Raw genomic sequence first — 18,955 nt, forward strand, 5'->3', positions numbered from 1 at the left:
GAGGAGAAAGCTTGCACAGAGTATAGGCAGGCTGAAAATGTCACAGCACACATGTATCATGGAGGTTAACATGGTGGCCAGAGAAGGGGCAGACCTGTCAGTGTAGGACAAGTGCATCTGCAGCACATGGGATTTGGGGCCAGAGAATTAAATGGATTGTGGGCAAACTCTCGCTCCTTGTGCACTCCCTCTCTCATCCAGTCAGGAGATAGATTGTGGAGGCCAAGTGGTACTCAGAGAGCCACACGTCAGGTATGTTTGCCCTGGCAGCATCCCACAGGATACTGCAGTTTTGTGCCACATGGATGGCCCTGGATTATGCCCTTTCTCTCATTCTGAGATTAGCACATGGACATGAGGGCCAGAGAGCTTGCAAGCCCTAGACATGCTAGTAGCCTTGGGTACATGAACAGAGAGCCCCTGCACTACCAGCTTCAGTGGTCTAGCAGTGCCCATGGGCTCCAGGAAAGGGAAGAAGCTGCAGCAGGTGAGGTGATTGTTCCCTCACAGGCCTACAAACTCCAGAATGGTGCCTAAACCAAGACTACAACCAGGAACCAGCTAAGCCACCTGAATGATGGTGCTTCAGACACCTGTATTTACCAAAGGATGGTATTTTAGATGGGGGAAGGAATTACAGGCACAACTTTGAACTAATCTGACAAAAGATTGCAAGGTTATTTTTCCTTGGGTATTTTAGAAGGAATGGGCTCTGAGGTAGAAGCCACTCATTGTTCCAAAATTGTATCATTTTTAAATTTTTATTTATTTTTATTTTTTAATTTGCTTAATTATTGTTAAAGTACAGTTTTCTGTTTTTTACCCCCATCCCAGCCTACCTCCCAGTGCTCCCCACCTCCCTCCCATTATTTTATTAAATTACCCCTTTCATTTCTCACCAAACCTCTGCCTCCAGAGTTTGCCTGTTGGTAGGCAGAGAACCCCACCTGCTGTCCAGTTACTTAACTAGTAGGTTTTGCTAGGTCTGGGCAATAGATATTTGAACAAAGAAAACTAAAATATAATTCTTCTTATGAAGAAATTTTATACCATAAAAGAAGAAAAAGTAAATATAGCATATAAGAGACAGATGAAAGTACTTTCAAATTAGTTCCATAAATCAGAGTAAAATTTTACTACAAAAATTCTTTTTATGCACATTGAAGAAGCATGGCCTTGATGATTAATGAGACAAGACAACAAATTGAGATGAATTTTAAGCCAACAGAGTTTAAAAAGAAGTTAGAAAAATAGTTCCAGTGAAGAATTTACAATGACATGAAAATAGTAAAGGGTGGGATTGACGTGGTGGAATATTGAGTTACAGGTGTGAAGAAAGAAGACTTGAAAGAGGATAGATTTTAAAACCCATATTAAAGTGAAACCTAAGGGATGAAAAAGGTTATGATGATGTTGTTATTGCTTGAATATGTGCAAACTTAGTCACATATCTAGGACCTAGGAATTGTAGTTATAACAGACTGATATACTGAAAAGAATCTATTACTGCTCAGGAAGCATATATGTATCTGGCCAAAGCTTGCCAGGTAACTTTCAAGATAAGTTAGCATTTTTATTTTATGCTAACTACATGCAATTTTATTTAAAGAAAAATCAATGAATATCATTAAATAAGAAATACAAAATTAAATCAAAGATTTACTATAAGCTTGTCCTTGCTGAGATTTGAAAGAGATCTTTGGTCTATATTTTAAAAGGCAAAGTGCTACCTTTCCTCCATGAATAACTGTCTAAACTTATTTTGATTTAGAAGTCATTTGTTACTTAGAATCAGAAGATCTATAAATCTGTACTTATTTAATATAATTTAAGAACGTTGTATGTTACTTTAAGTTTGTATAAAAGTGATTATAATTGTAAAATAAATACCTGTTATTAAAGCATTAAAGCTCATTTAGTAACTTTTCTCCCCATGTGGAGGAAAAATTGGGAAAACTGTAATATCATACATGATAAAACATGCTTATCTTTTAAAAAATGAGAGAAAGAAACTTAGCACTTACGAATAAATTGCAACTTGTATTGTATAACATGCAAGGAACATGGCACTTAGCACATGGTAAGGCTTAGTGCATACTTCGTGAATGAATATTGAAAAAATAAAACATTCTATCATTGTTTCATTCCAAAAATAATAAAATTAATAAAATAAAATAATAAAATAAATTAGTCCTGGCTGATGTGGCTCAGTGGATTGAGCACCAGCCTGTGAACCAAAGGTTTGCTAGTTCATTTCCCAGTCAGGGCACTTGCCTGGATTGAGAGCCGAGTCCCCATTAGGGAGTCAATAGGAGGCAACCACATACTGATGTTTCTCTCCATTTTCTCCCTCTTCTGCTCCTCTCCCCTATAAATAAATAAATAAATAAATAAATAAATAAATAAATAAATAAATAAATAAAATCTTTAAAAATTAAATAAAATTTGAAATGTTTTAAAAATAAAATAAAATAATAAAATAAATGCAGCCAGATAAACTCATAACTGGCTATAAATCCTACAGGGACTACCATCTTACTTAGTAAAAGCCTACACCTCTGCAGTGGCCTAAAAGATTTGTATGATCTAGTGCAACCTCTTTTCTCCATGTCATCCTATACCTTGTTTTCCAGTTCTCTCCTACTTCTTCCTTCTGTCCTTCACACCTTGTCCTCTTATTTTTTTCTTCTATTAAGACTTTTGAACTGGGTGTTCTATCTATAATATTATTTCCTTAGAAACATGCATCTTTCAGCTAATTGCCTAAATGTTATATTTTAGTGATGCCTGTCTCAAGAATTCTATCTTTATCACAATCTCAACTCTCTCATTTAGCTTAGCCTACTTTTATTTTCCATAGCACTTAACCCCTCTGACTTTTTCTACATGATAATTTGCTATTTGCTGTTTACTATATGTTTCCCTTTACAAAAACAAAATCTCCATTAAGAGCAGCGTTCTTTCTCTTTTGTTCACTGATGTATTTTGAGTGCCTTAATATTTTTAGTGATATAAATGTCATACTGAAACAGTGACTGACCCTTAACAGATGTTTAAAAAATATCAATTGAATGAATTAAAAATGGTAAAATGTACAGCATTCAGAAAATAATGTCATGATTGTTAGTTATTAATGTGGAAAAAAGAAAAGAAAAAAGTCTCTGATCTTCATACTATTCCAAATGTTTATTGCCATTGAATTAGGTGAGAGGCAGAGATGGGTGGGGGAGGGGCATGGTGGAGGAAAAATGTAGAGAACTGTATTTGAACAACGATAAAAAAGATATATAAAGATGTGTGAGAAATGCTTAAGATACAACATTAAGTAAAAATTAGGATGTAAAAATGGAAGTACTGTTTTAGCTGTATGTTTTGTATGCATATACACAGAAATAAAGACAAAAATGTCAGCAACAAAAAAAAAGACTTAAACATAAAGACCATAATTTTAAGAGTTTTGAAAGAGGATATAGAAAAATATGTGTATTACTCTAAGTTATAGGATTCCCTAAACAAAACAAAACTGTACTAAGATAGAATGTAAACTATATAAAAGAACTCGGCTCCAATAAAATTAAAATACTTGCCAAAGGGATGGTGGAATGGAGGGAAAGAGAAGAGGGTGAAGGGGAGTAAATGCTGATGGAAGTAGACTCGATTTGTGCTGGTGAGCACAAAACACAGATGATGTATTGTAGAATTGTATGCCTAAAACCTGTATCATTTGTAAAAGTATTAGGAAAACAAAACAAAATAATAATAACAAAAATCTCATGAACTCAAAATACCAGAAAGTTTGATTTGATGGGTACATCTGACCATTTAAAATATGTATTAATATTAATAACTGTTTTATATTGAATATAAATCAGGGTGAAGGAGAAAAATTAAAATTTTCTCTGTATATTTTGTTTCAATTGTTATATAGAGTTAATTAACTTATAAGACAAGCATATTACTAAATTTTTTAAAATATTTTATTTTTATACATAGACACATTAAAAGAATGGTTTAATATGTAAAAAGACAAATTTGAAGAAAAAATCTTTGAAAATTAATGCATTAAATATACAAAAATCAGCATATACATCATCTGAAGTTTGTCTCTTCAGATGAAGTAATTAGAAGTGACAAATATAAAGTTTGTCACTTCTGATTACTTTGCAATAAATCTCATATGTATTTATAATAAATCTAACAAGTATTTACAAATAAAAAGACAGGCCATTTAAAAAATAAAATTTACAAACCACTTACTGTACAATACAAACTATCAAACTTCCAATTATAGAATATTTAGATTATAAATCATAATTAAAATTAGAACAGCATATATCAACACCTTTGTGATATTCCCCAAAGTGTACTATAACACAATCCATATCCTAAAACTGTGTTAGTGCTAAATAAGATAAAATTTGAAGTATAATTTAATTAGGATTATATATATGACATTAGCAAAAGAACAAGTAGAAGTAATTAGTATAGGTGAAAGTAGGAATGAATACATTAGAAAGCAATGCTAAAATTGGTGAATAAATCTAAGTAAACTTGGAAAATTGTCAAGAAAATAGACATGCAAAGCTAATGTAAATAACTCACAGAAAAGCTACATAAATGAATAAAACAGAGATTAAGACAGAAAGAACAGACAAATGGATCCATGGAACAGAATTAGAAAGCCCAAACTAGCCCTATTTATATAGCCAACTTTATCTTTGACAAAGAAATAAAGGTAATACAATAGAGCAAAGAGAGTCTCTTCAACAAAGATCCTGGAACAACCAGACATCCAAAAGGAAAAAAAAAAAAGACCTAGAGACAAAATTGACCTGCTGCTTCACTAAAGGAGCTCTAAATTAATCATAGGCCTAAGTGTAAAAAAGCAAAACAATAAAACTCATTGAAGATAAAATAGAAGAAAGCCTAGATGACTTTGGGTATGATGATGCCTTTTAACAAAGCTTTAAAGACATAATACGTGAAAAAAAGACATAACCAAGATAATTAGAATACAGTCACAAGCTTGGATAAAATATTTGAAAAAGAAACATCTGATAAAGTACTATTCTCCAAAATGTATGGAGAGCACTTAAAACTCAACAATAAGAAAAGAAACAACCTTATTAGAAAGTGGGAGAAATACCTAAGCAGACACCTCACCAAAGATATAGAAATGGGAAAAAAAAGATATACAGGGAAAAAAAGGAAGGGAGAAAGAGAGGGAGAGAAACATCAATGTGTGGTTGCCTCTCACACACTCCCTACTGGGGACCTGGCCTGCAACCCAGGCATGTGCCCAGGCTGGGAATCAAACCAGCTATCCTTTGATTCTCAGACCAGTACTAAATCCACTGAGCTGCACCATCCAGGGCTGCACTTATTTTTTTGATTAGTAGTTTTTTGTGTAATCTTTAGGTTTCCCTCTATACAGCAACATGACATTTGGAAATAATGACAGTTTTACTTCTTCCTTTCCCATTTCAAAGCTTTTTATTTTATTTTTTAAAATTTATTTAATTGTTGTTCAAGTACAGTTTTCTGTTTTTTACTCTCATTCCAGCCCATCCCCCAGTGCTCCCCACCTCCCTCCCATTTCCACCCCACCCTAGTTTTTATCCTTGTGTCCTTTATACTAGTTCCTGTTAATCCTTCCCCTTTTCCCCTGAAATTTCCTCCCCTCTCCCCTCTGGTCGCTGTCTGCCTGTTCTTTATTTCAGTGTCTTTGGTTATATTTTGCTTGCTTGTTTATTTTGTTGTTTAGCTTCCTGTTAAAGGTGAGATCACATGGTATTTGTCTTTCAATGCCTGGCTTATTTCACTCAGCATAAGGCTTTTCAGTTCTATCCATGCTGTTGCAAAGGGTAGGGGCTCCTTCTGTCTTTCTGCTGCATAAAATTTTATTGTGTCAATGTACCATAGTTTTTGGATCCATTCATTTACTGATGGACACCTAGGTTGCTTCCAACTCTCTGCTATTGTAAATTGTGCTGCTATAAACACTGGGGTACATAGGTTCTTTTGGATTGGTGTTTTAGGGTTCTTAGGATATAATCCTAGCAGTGGAATTGCTGGGTCAAAGCCTTTTAATTCTCCTTTTCATATGGTTTCTGTGGAAGAAATTCTAGTAATATGTTGAATAAGTGTGTTGCAAGTGTACCTCCCTGTATTGTTTCCAATCCTAAGGGAATCACTTTTAGTTTTTGTCCATTGAATATGATGTTGACTATGGGTTTGCCATATATACCCTTTATTATATTGAGATGTGTTTCCTCTATTCCCACATTGCCAAGACTCTTTACCATAAATAAGTGCTGAATTTCACCAAATATTTTTAGCATCTATTAATATGATCATATAATTTTTATCTTTTATTTTCTTTATGTGATATATACATATTTGTTTTAATTTGTGGTCTTGTACCTACCTTGAATCACTGGAATAAATCCCACTTATTCATGGTGTATTTTTCTTACCAAACTACTGGGTTCTGTTTACTAATATTTTGTTGAGGATTTTTGCATCTCTGTTCATCCAAGATATTGGACTATAATTTTCCTTTGTTTGAGTCTCTTATCTGGCTTTGAAATTAGGAGAATGGTGGTCTCATTAAATGAGCTTGTGGACCTTTTCTCCTTTTGAATTTTGTGGAATAGAAAATAATAAGTGTTAGTATATTTTTGAATATCTGTTTGTATTCTCTGTGAAGCTATACAGTAGAGTACCTTTGTTTGATTGGGGTTTTAACATTACTGCTTTTATTTTATTGCTTGTGATTGATTTGTTCAGATTTTTTAATTCTTTCTTATGCTGTTTTGGAATATTTTATATGTGGAGATTTTTTTTTCATTTTATTTAATGTGTCTATTTTGTTGGCATACAGTTCTTCATAATATTTCCTCTCCATTCTTTGTATTTCTGTGGTGTTGTTAACCTCCTCTTTCACTTCTGATTTTATTTACTTGGGACCTCTCTCCTTTTCTTTGTTTTCATTGTATTTTATCTATAATTATTTATACCCCTTATACCCTCTCCCCACTGTAATTTCCACACTCCTGTCCATGTCCATGAGTCCTTTTTCCTTTTTGCTCCATCCTTCTACCTCTTATAAGCCCCACCCAGAACAGTCTACCCTCTCTCTATCTATGAGTCTCCATTTTACCTGTTAGTTAAGTTTGCTTCACATATGAGTGAAAACATGATACTTCCCTTTCTCTGATTAGCTTATTTCATTTAGCATACAATTCTCCAGAACTAGACCAAATATTTCAAAAATTTATATGAAACTACAAAAGGCCATGGATAGCAACAGCAATCTAAAGAATGAAGAATAAAGTTGGAGAAATTATACTACCTAGTATCAAGCGGTATTATAAGTCCATAGTAATAAAAATAGCATAGTACTTGCATAGAAACAGACACGTAAGCCAATGGAAAGGAACAGAAAGCCCAGAAATAAACCTACACCTTTACAATCAACATTTGACAGAGGAATCAAGCACATGTAATGGCTAAACATAGTTTATTTTGTTTTATTAATGAGTCTGGTTAAATGTTTCTCAATCTTGTTTATATTTTCAAAGAACCAGCTATTGGTTTTATTTTATTTATTTTTTTAAAAATTTTTTAGTCTCTAAGTAATTTATTTCCACTAATCTTTATTTTCTTTCTTCTAAATTTTTGGGTTATTTTTGTTTTTGTTGTTGTAAGATTAGGTTGTTTATTTGAGACTTTTCTTGCCTGTTGAAATAGGCTTGTATTTCCATGAACTTTCCTCTTAGGAGTGTTTTCACTGTCATAGGTTTTATGTTGTTGTGTGTTCATTTTAATTTCTCTCAAAATAACTTTTTATTTAGTACTTGGTCATTGTTGACATCAAGATTCATTGTTTAGTAACATGTTATTTACCTTCCATGTGTTTGTGTGTTTTTTTAGTTTTTTTTCTTATATATTTTTTAAAGATTTTATTTGTTTATCTTTAGAGGGGAAGGGAAGGAAAGAGGAAGAGAAACATCAATGTATGGTTGCCTTTCGTGCATCCCCTGCTGGGAACTGGCCTGCAGGGAACCGGCCTGCAACCCAGGCATGTGCCTTGACTGGGAATCGAACCGCGATTGTCTGGTTCGCAGGCCTGCGCTCATTTTTTCTTATATTTGATTTCTGGTTTTATATGATTGTGGTCAGAGAAGAAGCTTGATATGATTTAAATTTTCTTAAATTTATTGAGACTTGTTTAGTGTCCTAACATATGATCTAACCTAGAACATGTTTTATGCACATGTGAAAAGAGTATATATTCTGCTGCTTTTGAGTGAAGTGCTCTGAAGATATTAATAGAATGTAGTTTGTCACTTATAGTAACCATTTTCTTGTTGATTGTCTGCTGGCAAGACCTTGTTGATTGTCTGCTGGTTATACATTGATGTGTATAAGGTTTTCAAATTTGCAGCTATGACTGTATTATTGTCATTCTCTTCCTTTATCAAGATTTTCTTTACATATTTAGTTGCTCCTATCTTGCATGCTCAAATGTTTATAAGGGTTATATCTTCATGTTGGATTGATCCTTTATAACTACACTATATCCTTCTTTATCTTTTATTATAGTTTTTGTTTTAAAATCTATTTTGCATAATATAAAAACTCCTACTGTAGCATCCACAAACGCGAGCAACAAATGGTCGGAAGCTTTCAGGAGTTTAAGATGGAACTTTATTGGCCAAAGCTTTACCTGCGCAGTGGCGAACTCTCGAGGTGTCCGGAGACACGGTGCCCTGAGACACGGTGCCCTGAAAGAGCTGCAAATGAGAGTCACACCTGGCGCTTACAGCCTGGGGTTTTTATTGGTGTGAGCAAGCAAGCAAATACAGAAGCAGACGTGGCAGTTAGCTATTGGCTATCTCAAGGGAACACACATGGCTATGCTTTCTGCTTGCAGCAGTGGATAATTTTCTGCAAAGACAAGGTCATGCACAGGTGGTTTATCTTGTTCAGCACTCTTTGTACTTTCTATCTGGACTCTGCCTCGAGTTCCTTGTTCCTGTTGGCTACTTTTATCTAATTCCGGGCCTAACACTACTACTCCATCTTTTTTATTTATTTTCCACTTGCTTCATATTTCTTTTCCTATCCTTTTAATTTCATACTGTGTGCATTTTTTGTTCTGAGGTGGGTCTCTTGTAGACAGCATATATATTGGTCCTGTTTACTTATCCATTCAGCTACACTATATCTTTTTATTGGAACATCTAATTCAATTACACTTATGGTGATTATCGATCACAATGTATTTCTTTTCCTTTTATTTTGATAATAATATTTCTGTTCATGTTTCTGTAATTGAAAAATAATTTTGCAACATTGTTTTGATGGTAATAAATTTCTTTTGCTTTTTATTGTCTGGTATGCTCTTTATTTTACCTTCAATTTTTTAATGATAGCCTTGCTGCTAAATTAGTGTTGGTTGTAGGTCTTTTCCTCACTTTGAATATGTCATGCCAACCCCACTGATTTAAAATGTTTCTGTTGAGAAATAAGCTGACATCTTACAGGACCTCCATGGTAGGTGATAAACACTCTTTCTCTGGTTGCTTTTAACATTCTCTCTCTGTCTCTAAACTTTGCCATTTAAACTATAATGTGTCTGGTGTTGCTTCTTTGGCTTCATCTTTTTTGATACTCTTTTCATTTTTGGATTGTGCATCTCATTTTCCCCTTAAGTCATCATATCTTCAATCCCTGTTCTTCTGGTACCCTTATAATTTAATACTGGTATGCTTCAAATGATTCTAAATGTCCATTAGCCTATCCCCATGTTTTACATTCTTTTTGGGGGTGCTGTTCTGATTGCATGTTTGCTGCTTGGGATTGGATGTTTTGGAGAACATGTCACCCTCCAAATTGCAAATTCAATCATTTGCTTCATCTAGCCTGCTATTAATTCTTTACAGTGTATTATTCATTTCTGATACTATATTCTTCACTTCCGACTTTTTTAATGCTGTTGAAGTTCTCACTACATTTTTTTATCTTGCTTATAATCATTTTTATGTCTCCATATTTGGTAACTTGCTTGCCTCCATCTCACATAATTATTTTTCTAGGGATTTCTCCCATTCTTTTATTTGGAATATGTTTCTTTTGATCCTCATTTTGGCTGCCTGTTTGTATTTTTTTCTGTGTTATTAGGTAGATATGCTATGCCTTGATATGGTGACCTTATGTAATAGATGTCTTCTGGGGCTTAGAGGTTCAATCTCCCTGATTGTCTGAGTTAGGTGGTCCAGGAACCTTCCTCATGTTGATTATGGAAGCCCTCCTGTTGTAGTTCACTATTGATCATTTTAGTCTGTTTATAGGTCTGTTGCCCCTTTTGCTGGCTATGAGTTTTGACACTAAGCATGATATATAAGCTGTTGTGTGTGGCTAGCTCCATAAAACTGAATCCATTCCAACAAGTTATGGTGTATGCCAAGATCTACCTTTGTATGTGCCATTTAATGATATAATTTGTTCATGCTCAGATGTTGTCTGAACAACTGTTTGTATTGGTTCTTGGGTTCCTCTGGAGAGAATCCAGTACTGGTCAATGTCAGATGCTGCCAGTGATGACCCTGGGCCAACTGTTTGAGGCTACAAAACAATCCACAGTTTGTGGCTTCCCCTGCTATACCTGAGTGTGCATGTGAGGGGCCTAGCTGGACAACAAGACTCATTACCACCAGCACCAAGCCTGGGAGAGGTCAACAAAAGGCTCAAAGCTCCTCAATATCTAATCTCACTTAGATGCCTCTTAGGTTCAGTTGCTGAAAGAGCCTCTGGTATCTGGTATGTGAGTTGCTTGAGGAAAGCTCTCAGTCACTAGGTAGGAGTGAGTGGTGTTCACCAGACTGATACATATTTAAACTTAGCTCCAGTGCTAGGTTTGAAGCCAATCAGCAGAAGTCTCATGGTTCACCAAGATCAGCCATCAACCACCATTCTCCACGTACACACCGACCTATGTGGTGGTGCCAACTCTCAGGGATTCATCAGTGTGAGTTAAACAGTATTCATCAGGGCCGCACAGACCATGATTTTGTGTGTGAAGGGATGACTCTGCACAGGAACAATGGTACTGGTCCAGTGTGCATGGAGTAAGTGGCACAATTTAAGAGACACATAATTCAATTCTTCCTAGAATCTGCCCATACCTATTAGAGAGCCTTCTGCATAAGTTATGAACAGCTTATAATACTGCAGAGCACAAACTTAGCAGGGTGATGTGATAAAGAGTTAAGAGAATAGAGCTAATGGCTCTTTCCTGTCAGGACTATTAGATCACCTGTGGGGGTGGAACCCCCACAGCATTCTGGCATTGGAACCAGCATTCTGGCTAATCTGTCTGGAGGGTGCCTGTGACTCTTGGCCAGCACGCAGCTTGGCTATGCTGGCTCTGATGGGATGGGACATTTTGGGTAGTGCTCAGTGGGGTTACTATGACCGCAGGGTGTGTGGTAGTCTAGCCATAGCACTAGGCTGGGCTCCTCTTGCTCAAGGTGGACAAGAAAGGAAAATTGTTTCTTCTCCAGAGACAAAAAATTCTGTCCCTGATTCTCCCTGAGTTCATACACGAGATCCCTCCAAGGAAGTCTCTACCAAAGGTTTGGGCAGAAGACCCTTCCACTGGGTTAATGCTCCACAAAGCAACATTGGGGCTGATGGGTGAGGCTTGTGCATATCCCTGTAGGTTTATGCAGATTCGGGAAATTGTTTGCTTTAGGAAAGATGGCCTCTCTGGGCAGTATAGGGGAATGATGCAGCACAGGGATCCTGGTAATTGTCACTTCAGCTCTATTCTCAAAGCAACACAGCCCAGTGTTTCCTCAGAAGACTATTGCACTCCCAGCCAAGCTCCCATTGCTGAATTCCAGGATGAGTGGCTACAAAGGAGATATTGTGCATTCTGTGCATTGGTCTTTCAAGAGCACACCCAGGTTTCTATAAAACCCCTGTATCTCCCAGGTAAGCAGAATTCCTGCTGATTTTGAAAGTTGCATGTTAATTGGATACCTTTTTTGGGTGCTGTTGCTCCAGTATGTGTATCTTTTTGTGGGGTGGAGCCCCCAGGTTTCTCAGGGTGGAACTTTGCAGCTGAGATATCTCTCTGGATTCTCAGCTACTACAATGGTTCAGGGACAGCAATTTTTATTAATTTTAATTTATTTTATTATTAATGTTTGAATACAGTAGTCTCCATTTTCCCACCACCACTTTCCCCCACCCAACAAAACCCCACCTTCAACCCTCAATTCTATCCCCCTTTGACTTTGTCCCTGGGTTCTTTATGCATGTTCATTTATGAGCATTTCCCTTCTTTCCAACATTATCTCCTGCCCTCTCCCATCTGCTTACTATCAGTTTGCTCTTAATTTCAGTGTCTCTGGTTATATTTTGCTTGATTGTTTTGTTAATTAGGTTCCACTTAAAGGTGAGATCCTATGTTATTTGTCTTTCACCACCTGGCTTAGTTCACTTAGCATAATCTCTCCAGTTCCATCCATGCTGTCATGAAGGGTAGGAGTACCTTCTTTCTTTCTGCTGCATGCTATTTCATTATGCAAATATACCACAATTTTTGATCCACTCATTTACTGATAGGCACCTACGCTGCTTTCAGTACTTGGTTATCGGAAATTGTGCTCTGTGAACATTGAGGTGATAGGTTTTTGGACTGGTGTTTCAGGATTGTTAGGGTATAAATGCAGCAATGGAATTGCTGGGTCAAGAAGCAATTTCTATTTTAGTTTTCTGAGGAAATTCTATACTGTTTGCCATAGTGGCTGTACCAGTCTGCATTCTCACCAGCAATATACAAGGGTTCCCTTTTCTGTACAACATAGCCAGCACGTATTGTTTGTTGATTCATTTATGTTGGCCATTCTGACCAGCATGAAGTGGTATCTCATTGTGTTTGTAATTTGCATCTCTCTGATGACTGTGGGATATGTCCTCCTTGCTGAAGTATCTGTTCAGGTCCTTTGCCCATTTTTTCATTGCATTGTTTGTCTTCCTGGTATGAAGTCCTGTGAGTTCTTTATATATTTTGAAAATCAAACCCTTACCTGAGATATCATTGGCAAATACATTTTCCCATATGGTTTATTGCCTTTTCATTTTGCTATATTTTTAGCCATGCTAAAGCTTTTTTATTTTAATGAAGTCCCATTTGTTTATTCTTTCCTTTATGCCCCTTGCTCTAGGGGACATGTCTGTGAAAATATTGCTGGGTGGAATATCTAAGATTTTCCTTCCTATATTCTTCTCTGGGGCTTTTATGGTATGACCACTTATATATAAATCTTTCACCCATCTCGAGTTTATTTTTATGTGTAATGTAAGTTGGCAATCTAGTTTGTTGTGTTTTTTTTTACATCTAGCTATCCAGATATCCCAACACCATTTATTGAAGAGGTTATTTTTACTACATTTATGCTTCTGCCCCCCTTTTCAAATATTAATTGGCCATAGAGACTTGGGTTTATTTCTGGGCTCTTTGCTCACTTCCATTGATCTATGTGTCTGTTCTTATGCCAGTACAAGACTCTTTTGATTACTGTGCTTGTAATATAGTTTCTTGTCAGGTATGGTGATCCAGACTACTTTGTTCTTCTTTCTCAAAATTGCTGTGGCTATTTGGGGTCATTTATCATTCCATATAAATTTTTGAAATGTTTGTTCTATAGCTGTGAAGTATGTCATTTGTATTTAAATAGGGCTTGCATTGAATCTATAAATTGCTTTGGATAGAATGGACATTTTGATTATGTTAATTCTTCTGATTCATGAACACAGTATATGTTTCCATTTGTTTGTTTCTCCCTTGATTTCTTTCTTCAGTGTTGTATAGTTTTCTGAGTACAGTTCTTGTATCTCCTTGGTTAGGTTTATTCCTATGTACTTTATTTTTCTTGTTGCTATAGCAAATGGAATTTTTCCTGGTTTCTGTTTCTGATATTTCATTGTCGGTGTACAAGAATGCCTTTGATTTCTGGATACAGTTATTGTACCCATTGTTTTGTCAAATTCACTTATTACATTAAGCAGGGCTTTCTTTTTTATTTAATTTTTATTTAATTATTTTTCAAGTACATTTTTTTGTCTATTTCTCCCATCCCAGTCCCCCTGCCCTGTCTCCCCACCTCCCTCCCATCACCCCCCCAGTCCTCATCTCTGTGTCTTTCATACTTGTTCCTCAAAATCCCTCCCCCTTTTTCCCCTTAAATTCCCTTCCCTCTCCCCTCTGGTCACTGCCCACTTGTTCTCTATTTCAGTGTCTTTGTTTTTATTCTGTTTGCTTGTTTGTTTTATTCTTTAGCTTCCTGTCAAAGGTGAGATCATATGGTATTTGTCCTTCAATGCCTGGCCTATTTCACTCAGCATAATGCTTTCCAGTTCCATCCATGTTCTTGCAAAGGGTAGTAGCTCCTTCTTCCTCTCTGCTGCATAGAATTCCATTGTGTGTATGTACCACAATTTTTTGATCCATTCGTTTACTGATGGACACCTAGGTTGCTTCCAACGCTTGGCTATTGTAAATTGTGCTGCTATGAACATTGTGGTGCATAGGTTCTTTGAAATTGATGTTTTAGGATTCCTAGGATATAATCCTAGCAGTGGAATTGCTGGGTCAAAAGGCAGGTCGATTTTTATTTTTCTGAGAAAATTCCATACTGTTTTCCATAATGGTTGTACCAGTCTGCAATCCCACCAACAGTGAACTAAGGTCCCCTTTTCCCCAAAACCTCCCCAACATTTGTTGTTTGTTGCTTTGTTTATGATAGCCATCCTGACTGGTGTAAAGTGGTATCTCATTGTGGTTTTAATTTGCATCTCTCTGATAGCTAACGATATTGAGCATCTCTTCATGTCTCTCTGGATATTCTGTATGTCCTCTTTGGAGAAATGTCTGTTCAAGTTCTTTTCCCATTTTTTAATTGGGTTAGATGTCTTCCTAGAGTGGAGTCATGTAAGTTCTTTGTATATTTTGGAGATTAAACCTTTGTCTGAGGTATCATTGGAAATTATGTTTTCCCATACAGTTGGTTGTCTTTTTAATTTAATACTGTTTTCTTTAGCCATGCAGAAGCTTTTTATTTTGATGAGATCCCATCTGTTTATTCTTTCCTTTATATTCCTTGCTCTAGGGGACATATCCGTAAAAATGTTGCTGTGTGGAATATCTGAGATTTTCTTGCCAATGTTCTCCTCTAGGACTTTAATGGTGTCATGGATTATATTTAAGTCTTTTATCCACCTTGAATTTATTTTGGTGTATGGTGTAAGTTGGTGCTCAGGTTTCATTTTTTTTGCACATAGCTGTCCACTTCTCCCAACGCCATTTGCTGAAGAGGCTATCTTTACTCCATTTTATGTTACTGCCCCCTTTGTCGAATATTAATTGACTGCAGAGAGTTGGGTTGATTTCTGGACTCTCTGTTCTGTTCCATTGGTCTATGTGCCTGTTTTTATGCCAGTACCAGGCTGTTTTGATTACAGTGGCTTTGTAATATAGTTTGATAGAAGGTATTGTGATCCCTCCTACTTTGTTCTTCTTTCTCAAAAGTGCAGCTGCCATTTGGGGTCATTTATGGTTCCATATAAATTTTTGAAGTGTTTGTTCTATGTCTGTGCAATATGTCATTGGTACTTTTATAGGTATTGCATTGAATCTGTAAATTGCTTTGGGTAGTATGGACATTTTGATGATGTTAATTCTTTGAACCTATGAACATGGTATATGTTTCCATTTGTTTGTGTCTTCCTTAATTTCTTTCCTCCGGGCTGTGTAGTTTTCTGCATACAGGTCTTTTACCTCCTTGGTTAGGTTTATTCCCAGATATTTTATTTTTCTTTTTGCTATATCGAATGGGATTTTTTCCTTGATTTCTCCTTCTGCTGATTTATTGTTAGTATACAAAAATGCCTTTGATTTCTGGATATTGACTTTGTATCCTGCTGTTTTGCCAAATTCATTTATTAGGTTGAGCAGTTTTTTTGGTAGAGTCTATAGGATTTTCCATGTACACTCTCATGTCATCTGCAAACAGTGCCAATTTTGTTTCCTCCTTTCCTATTTGGATGCCTTTTATTTCCTTTTCCTGCCTGATCACTGTGGCCAAAACTTCCTAAACTATAATGAATAGAAGTGGTGAAAGTGGACATCCTTGTCTTGTTCCTGATCTTAGTGGAAAAGCTTTTACTTTTTGCCCATTGAGTATGATATTGGCTGTAGGTCTCTCATAAATGGCCTTTATTATATTGAGGAATGCTCCCTCTATTCCCACTTTGCTGAGTGTTTTTATCATAAATGGGTGCTGTACCTTATCAAAAGCTTTTTCCGCATCTTTTGATATGATCATGTAGTTTTTGTCTTTGCTTTTGTTTATGTGATGAATTACATTTACTGATTTGCGAATGTTGAACCATCCTTGAATCCCTGGGATGAATCCCACTTGGTCATGGTGTATAATCTTTTTGATATATTGTTGGATGCAATTTGCCAATATTTTGTTGAGGATTTTAGCGTCTATGTTCATCAGAGATATTGGCCTGAAGTTTTCTTTCTTTGTTGTATCTCTACCTGGTTTTGGAATTAGGATGATGCTGGCTTCATAAAAGGAGTTTGGGAGTTTTCCATCCTTTTGGATTTTTTGGAATAGTCTGTGAAGAATGGGGGTTAGCTCTTCCTTAAATGCTTTGTATAATTCTCCTGTAAAACCATTGAGTCCGGGGCTTTTGTGTGATAAGAGTTTTTTGATTACTGCTTCAATTTCTTTTGCTGTTATTGGTCTATTCAGATGTTCTACTTCTTTTTCTTTGAGTTTTGGGAGATTATATTTTTCTAGAAATGTGTCTATTTCCCCTAGGTTCTCAAATTTCTTGGCATACAGTTCTTCAGAGTAATTTCTTACAATCCTTTCTATTTCTGTGGTATCAGTTGTAATCTCTCCTCTTTCATTTCTGATTGTGTTTATTTGTGTCCTCTCTCTTCTTTTCTTGATGAGCCTACTTAAAGGCTTGTCTATTTTGTTTATCTTTTCAAAGAGCCAACTCCTGGATTCATTGATCCTTAGAATTGTGCTTTTAGTCTCTATGTTGTTTAGTTCTGCTCTGATCTTAGTTATTTCCTTCCTTCTACTTGCTTTGGGCTGTCTTTGTTGTTGTTCCTCGAGTTCTTGCAGGCGTAGAGTAAGGTCATTTGTTTGAAATGTTTCTGTTTTCTTTAGGTAGGCCTGTATTGCTATAAACTTCCCTCTCAGGACTGCCTTTGCTGTATCCCATAAGTTTTGGGTTGTTGTGAGATCATTTTCATTTGTTTCCAGAAACTTTTTGATTTCTTCCCTAATTTCATTCTTGACCCATTCGTGGTTTAATAGCATACCATTCAGTCTTCATGATTTTGTGTGTTTTGGGTTTTTTTTTTCTTTAGGGTTGGTTTCCAGTTTCAGTCCCTTGTGGTCAGAGAAAATGCTTGGTATGATTTCAATATTCTTGAAGTTGTTGAGGCTTGTTTTGTGTCCTATCATGTGGTCTATCTTTGAGAATATTCCATGTGCATTTGAAAAGAATGTGTATTTAGCTTCTTTGGGGTGAAGAGCTCTGTATATATTAGTTAGGCCCATTTCATCAAGGGTGTTGTTTAATGCCACAATGTCTTTGTTGATATTTTGTTTGGAAGATCTGTCCATTTTTGATAGTGGGTTGTTAAAATCCCCCACTATAATTGTGTTGCTGTCTATATCTTTCTTGAATTCCTCTAAGATTTTCTTGATATATTTGGGTGCTCCTATGTTGGGTGCATATATACTTATGATGTTAACATCTTCTTGGTGGATTCTTCCCTTGAGTATTATGAAGTGACCTTCTGGGTCACTCTTTATGGCTCTTTTTTTGAAGTCTATTATGTCTGATATGAGAATTGCTACCCCAGCTTTTTTTTCTTGTCCATTTGCTTGGAAAATTTGTTTTCAGCCTTTCACTTTTAGTCTGTGATGGTCTTTTGTCCTGAGGTGGGTCTCTTGTAGGCAGCATATGTGTGGGTCATACTTTCTTATCCATGACGCTATTCTGTGTCTTTTGATTGGAGCATTTAATCCATTTACATTTAAGGTTATTATTGATAGGTACTTATTCATTGCCGTTTTTGTTCCTGTGTTCCTCTCTGTCTGTCTCTCTTCCTTCCTTTCCTTAAAGCAGACCTTTTAGTATTTCTTGTAGAGCTGGCTTGGTGGCAGCAAATTCTTTTAGACTTCTTTTGTCTTAGAAGCTCTTTATTTGGCCTTCTATCTTGATTGAGAGCCTTGCTGGGTAAAGTAGCCTTGGTTGTAGGCCTCTGTTTCTCATTACTTGGAATATTTCTTGCCAATCTCTTCTTGCTTGGAGTGTTTCCATTGAGAAGTCAGTGGCTAACCTTATTGGAGCTCCCTTGTATGTTATTTCTTTTTTCTCCCTTGCTGCCTTTAAGATTCTCTCTTTGTTTTGGAATTTGGCCATTTTAATGATGATGTGTCTTCAAGTGGGCCTCCTTGGGTTCCTCTTGAATGGGACTCTGTGTGATTCCTGGATTTGTGTGACTTTTTCTTTTATCAAATTAGGGAAATTTTCTCTCATTACTCTTTCAAATGTGTTTTCTACTCCTTGTTCTTCTTCTTCTCCTTCTGGTATTCCTATTATTCGGATATTTTTACATTTCATATTGTCTTGCATTTCTCTTAATCCCTCTTCATTCTTTCTGAGCCTCTTTTCCCTTTCCTGTTCTTTCTGTGAGATGCTTTCTACTTTGTCCTCCAATTCACTAATCCAATCTTCTGTTTCATCTACCGTATTTTTAACGCTTTCTACTGTGTTTTTTAATTCAGAAATTGTATTCTTCATTTCCTCTTGGCCCTTGCTAATAATTTCCATTTCCTTTTTC

At 36.1% G+C, this 18,955-nt stretch overlaps 1 protein-coding gene across 1 annotated transcript in view; it reads left to right on the plus strand.

The window, feature by feature from the left end:
* The first annotated feature begins 348 nt into the window (after window positions 1-348).
* LOC128628236 (uncharacterized) overlaps window positions 349-18,955 on the plus strand; it is a 97,012-nt gene continuing 78,405 nt past the window's right edge. Inside the window, exon 1 of the mRNA XM_053670717.1 lies at window positions 349-487. Coding sequence (XP_053526692.1) covers window positions 349-487 — 139 coding nt within the window. The remainder of the gene's footprint in view (window positions 488-18,955) is intronic.

This window comes from Artibeus jamaicensis, unplaced genomic scaffold, assembly GCF_021234435.1.
Source record: "Artibeus jamaicensis isolate MK-2021 breed Jamaican fruit bat unplaced genomic scaffold, CSHL_Jam_final contig_61, whole genome shotgun sequence".
Lineage (NCBI taxonomy): Eukaryota > Metazoa > Chordata > Mammalia > Chiroptera > Phyllostomidae > Artibeus > Artibeus jamaicensis.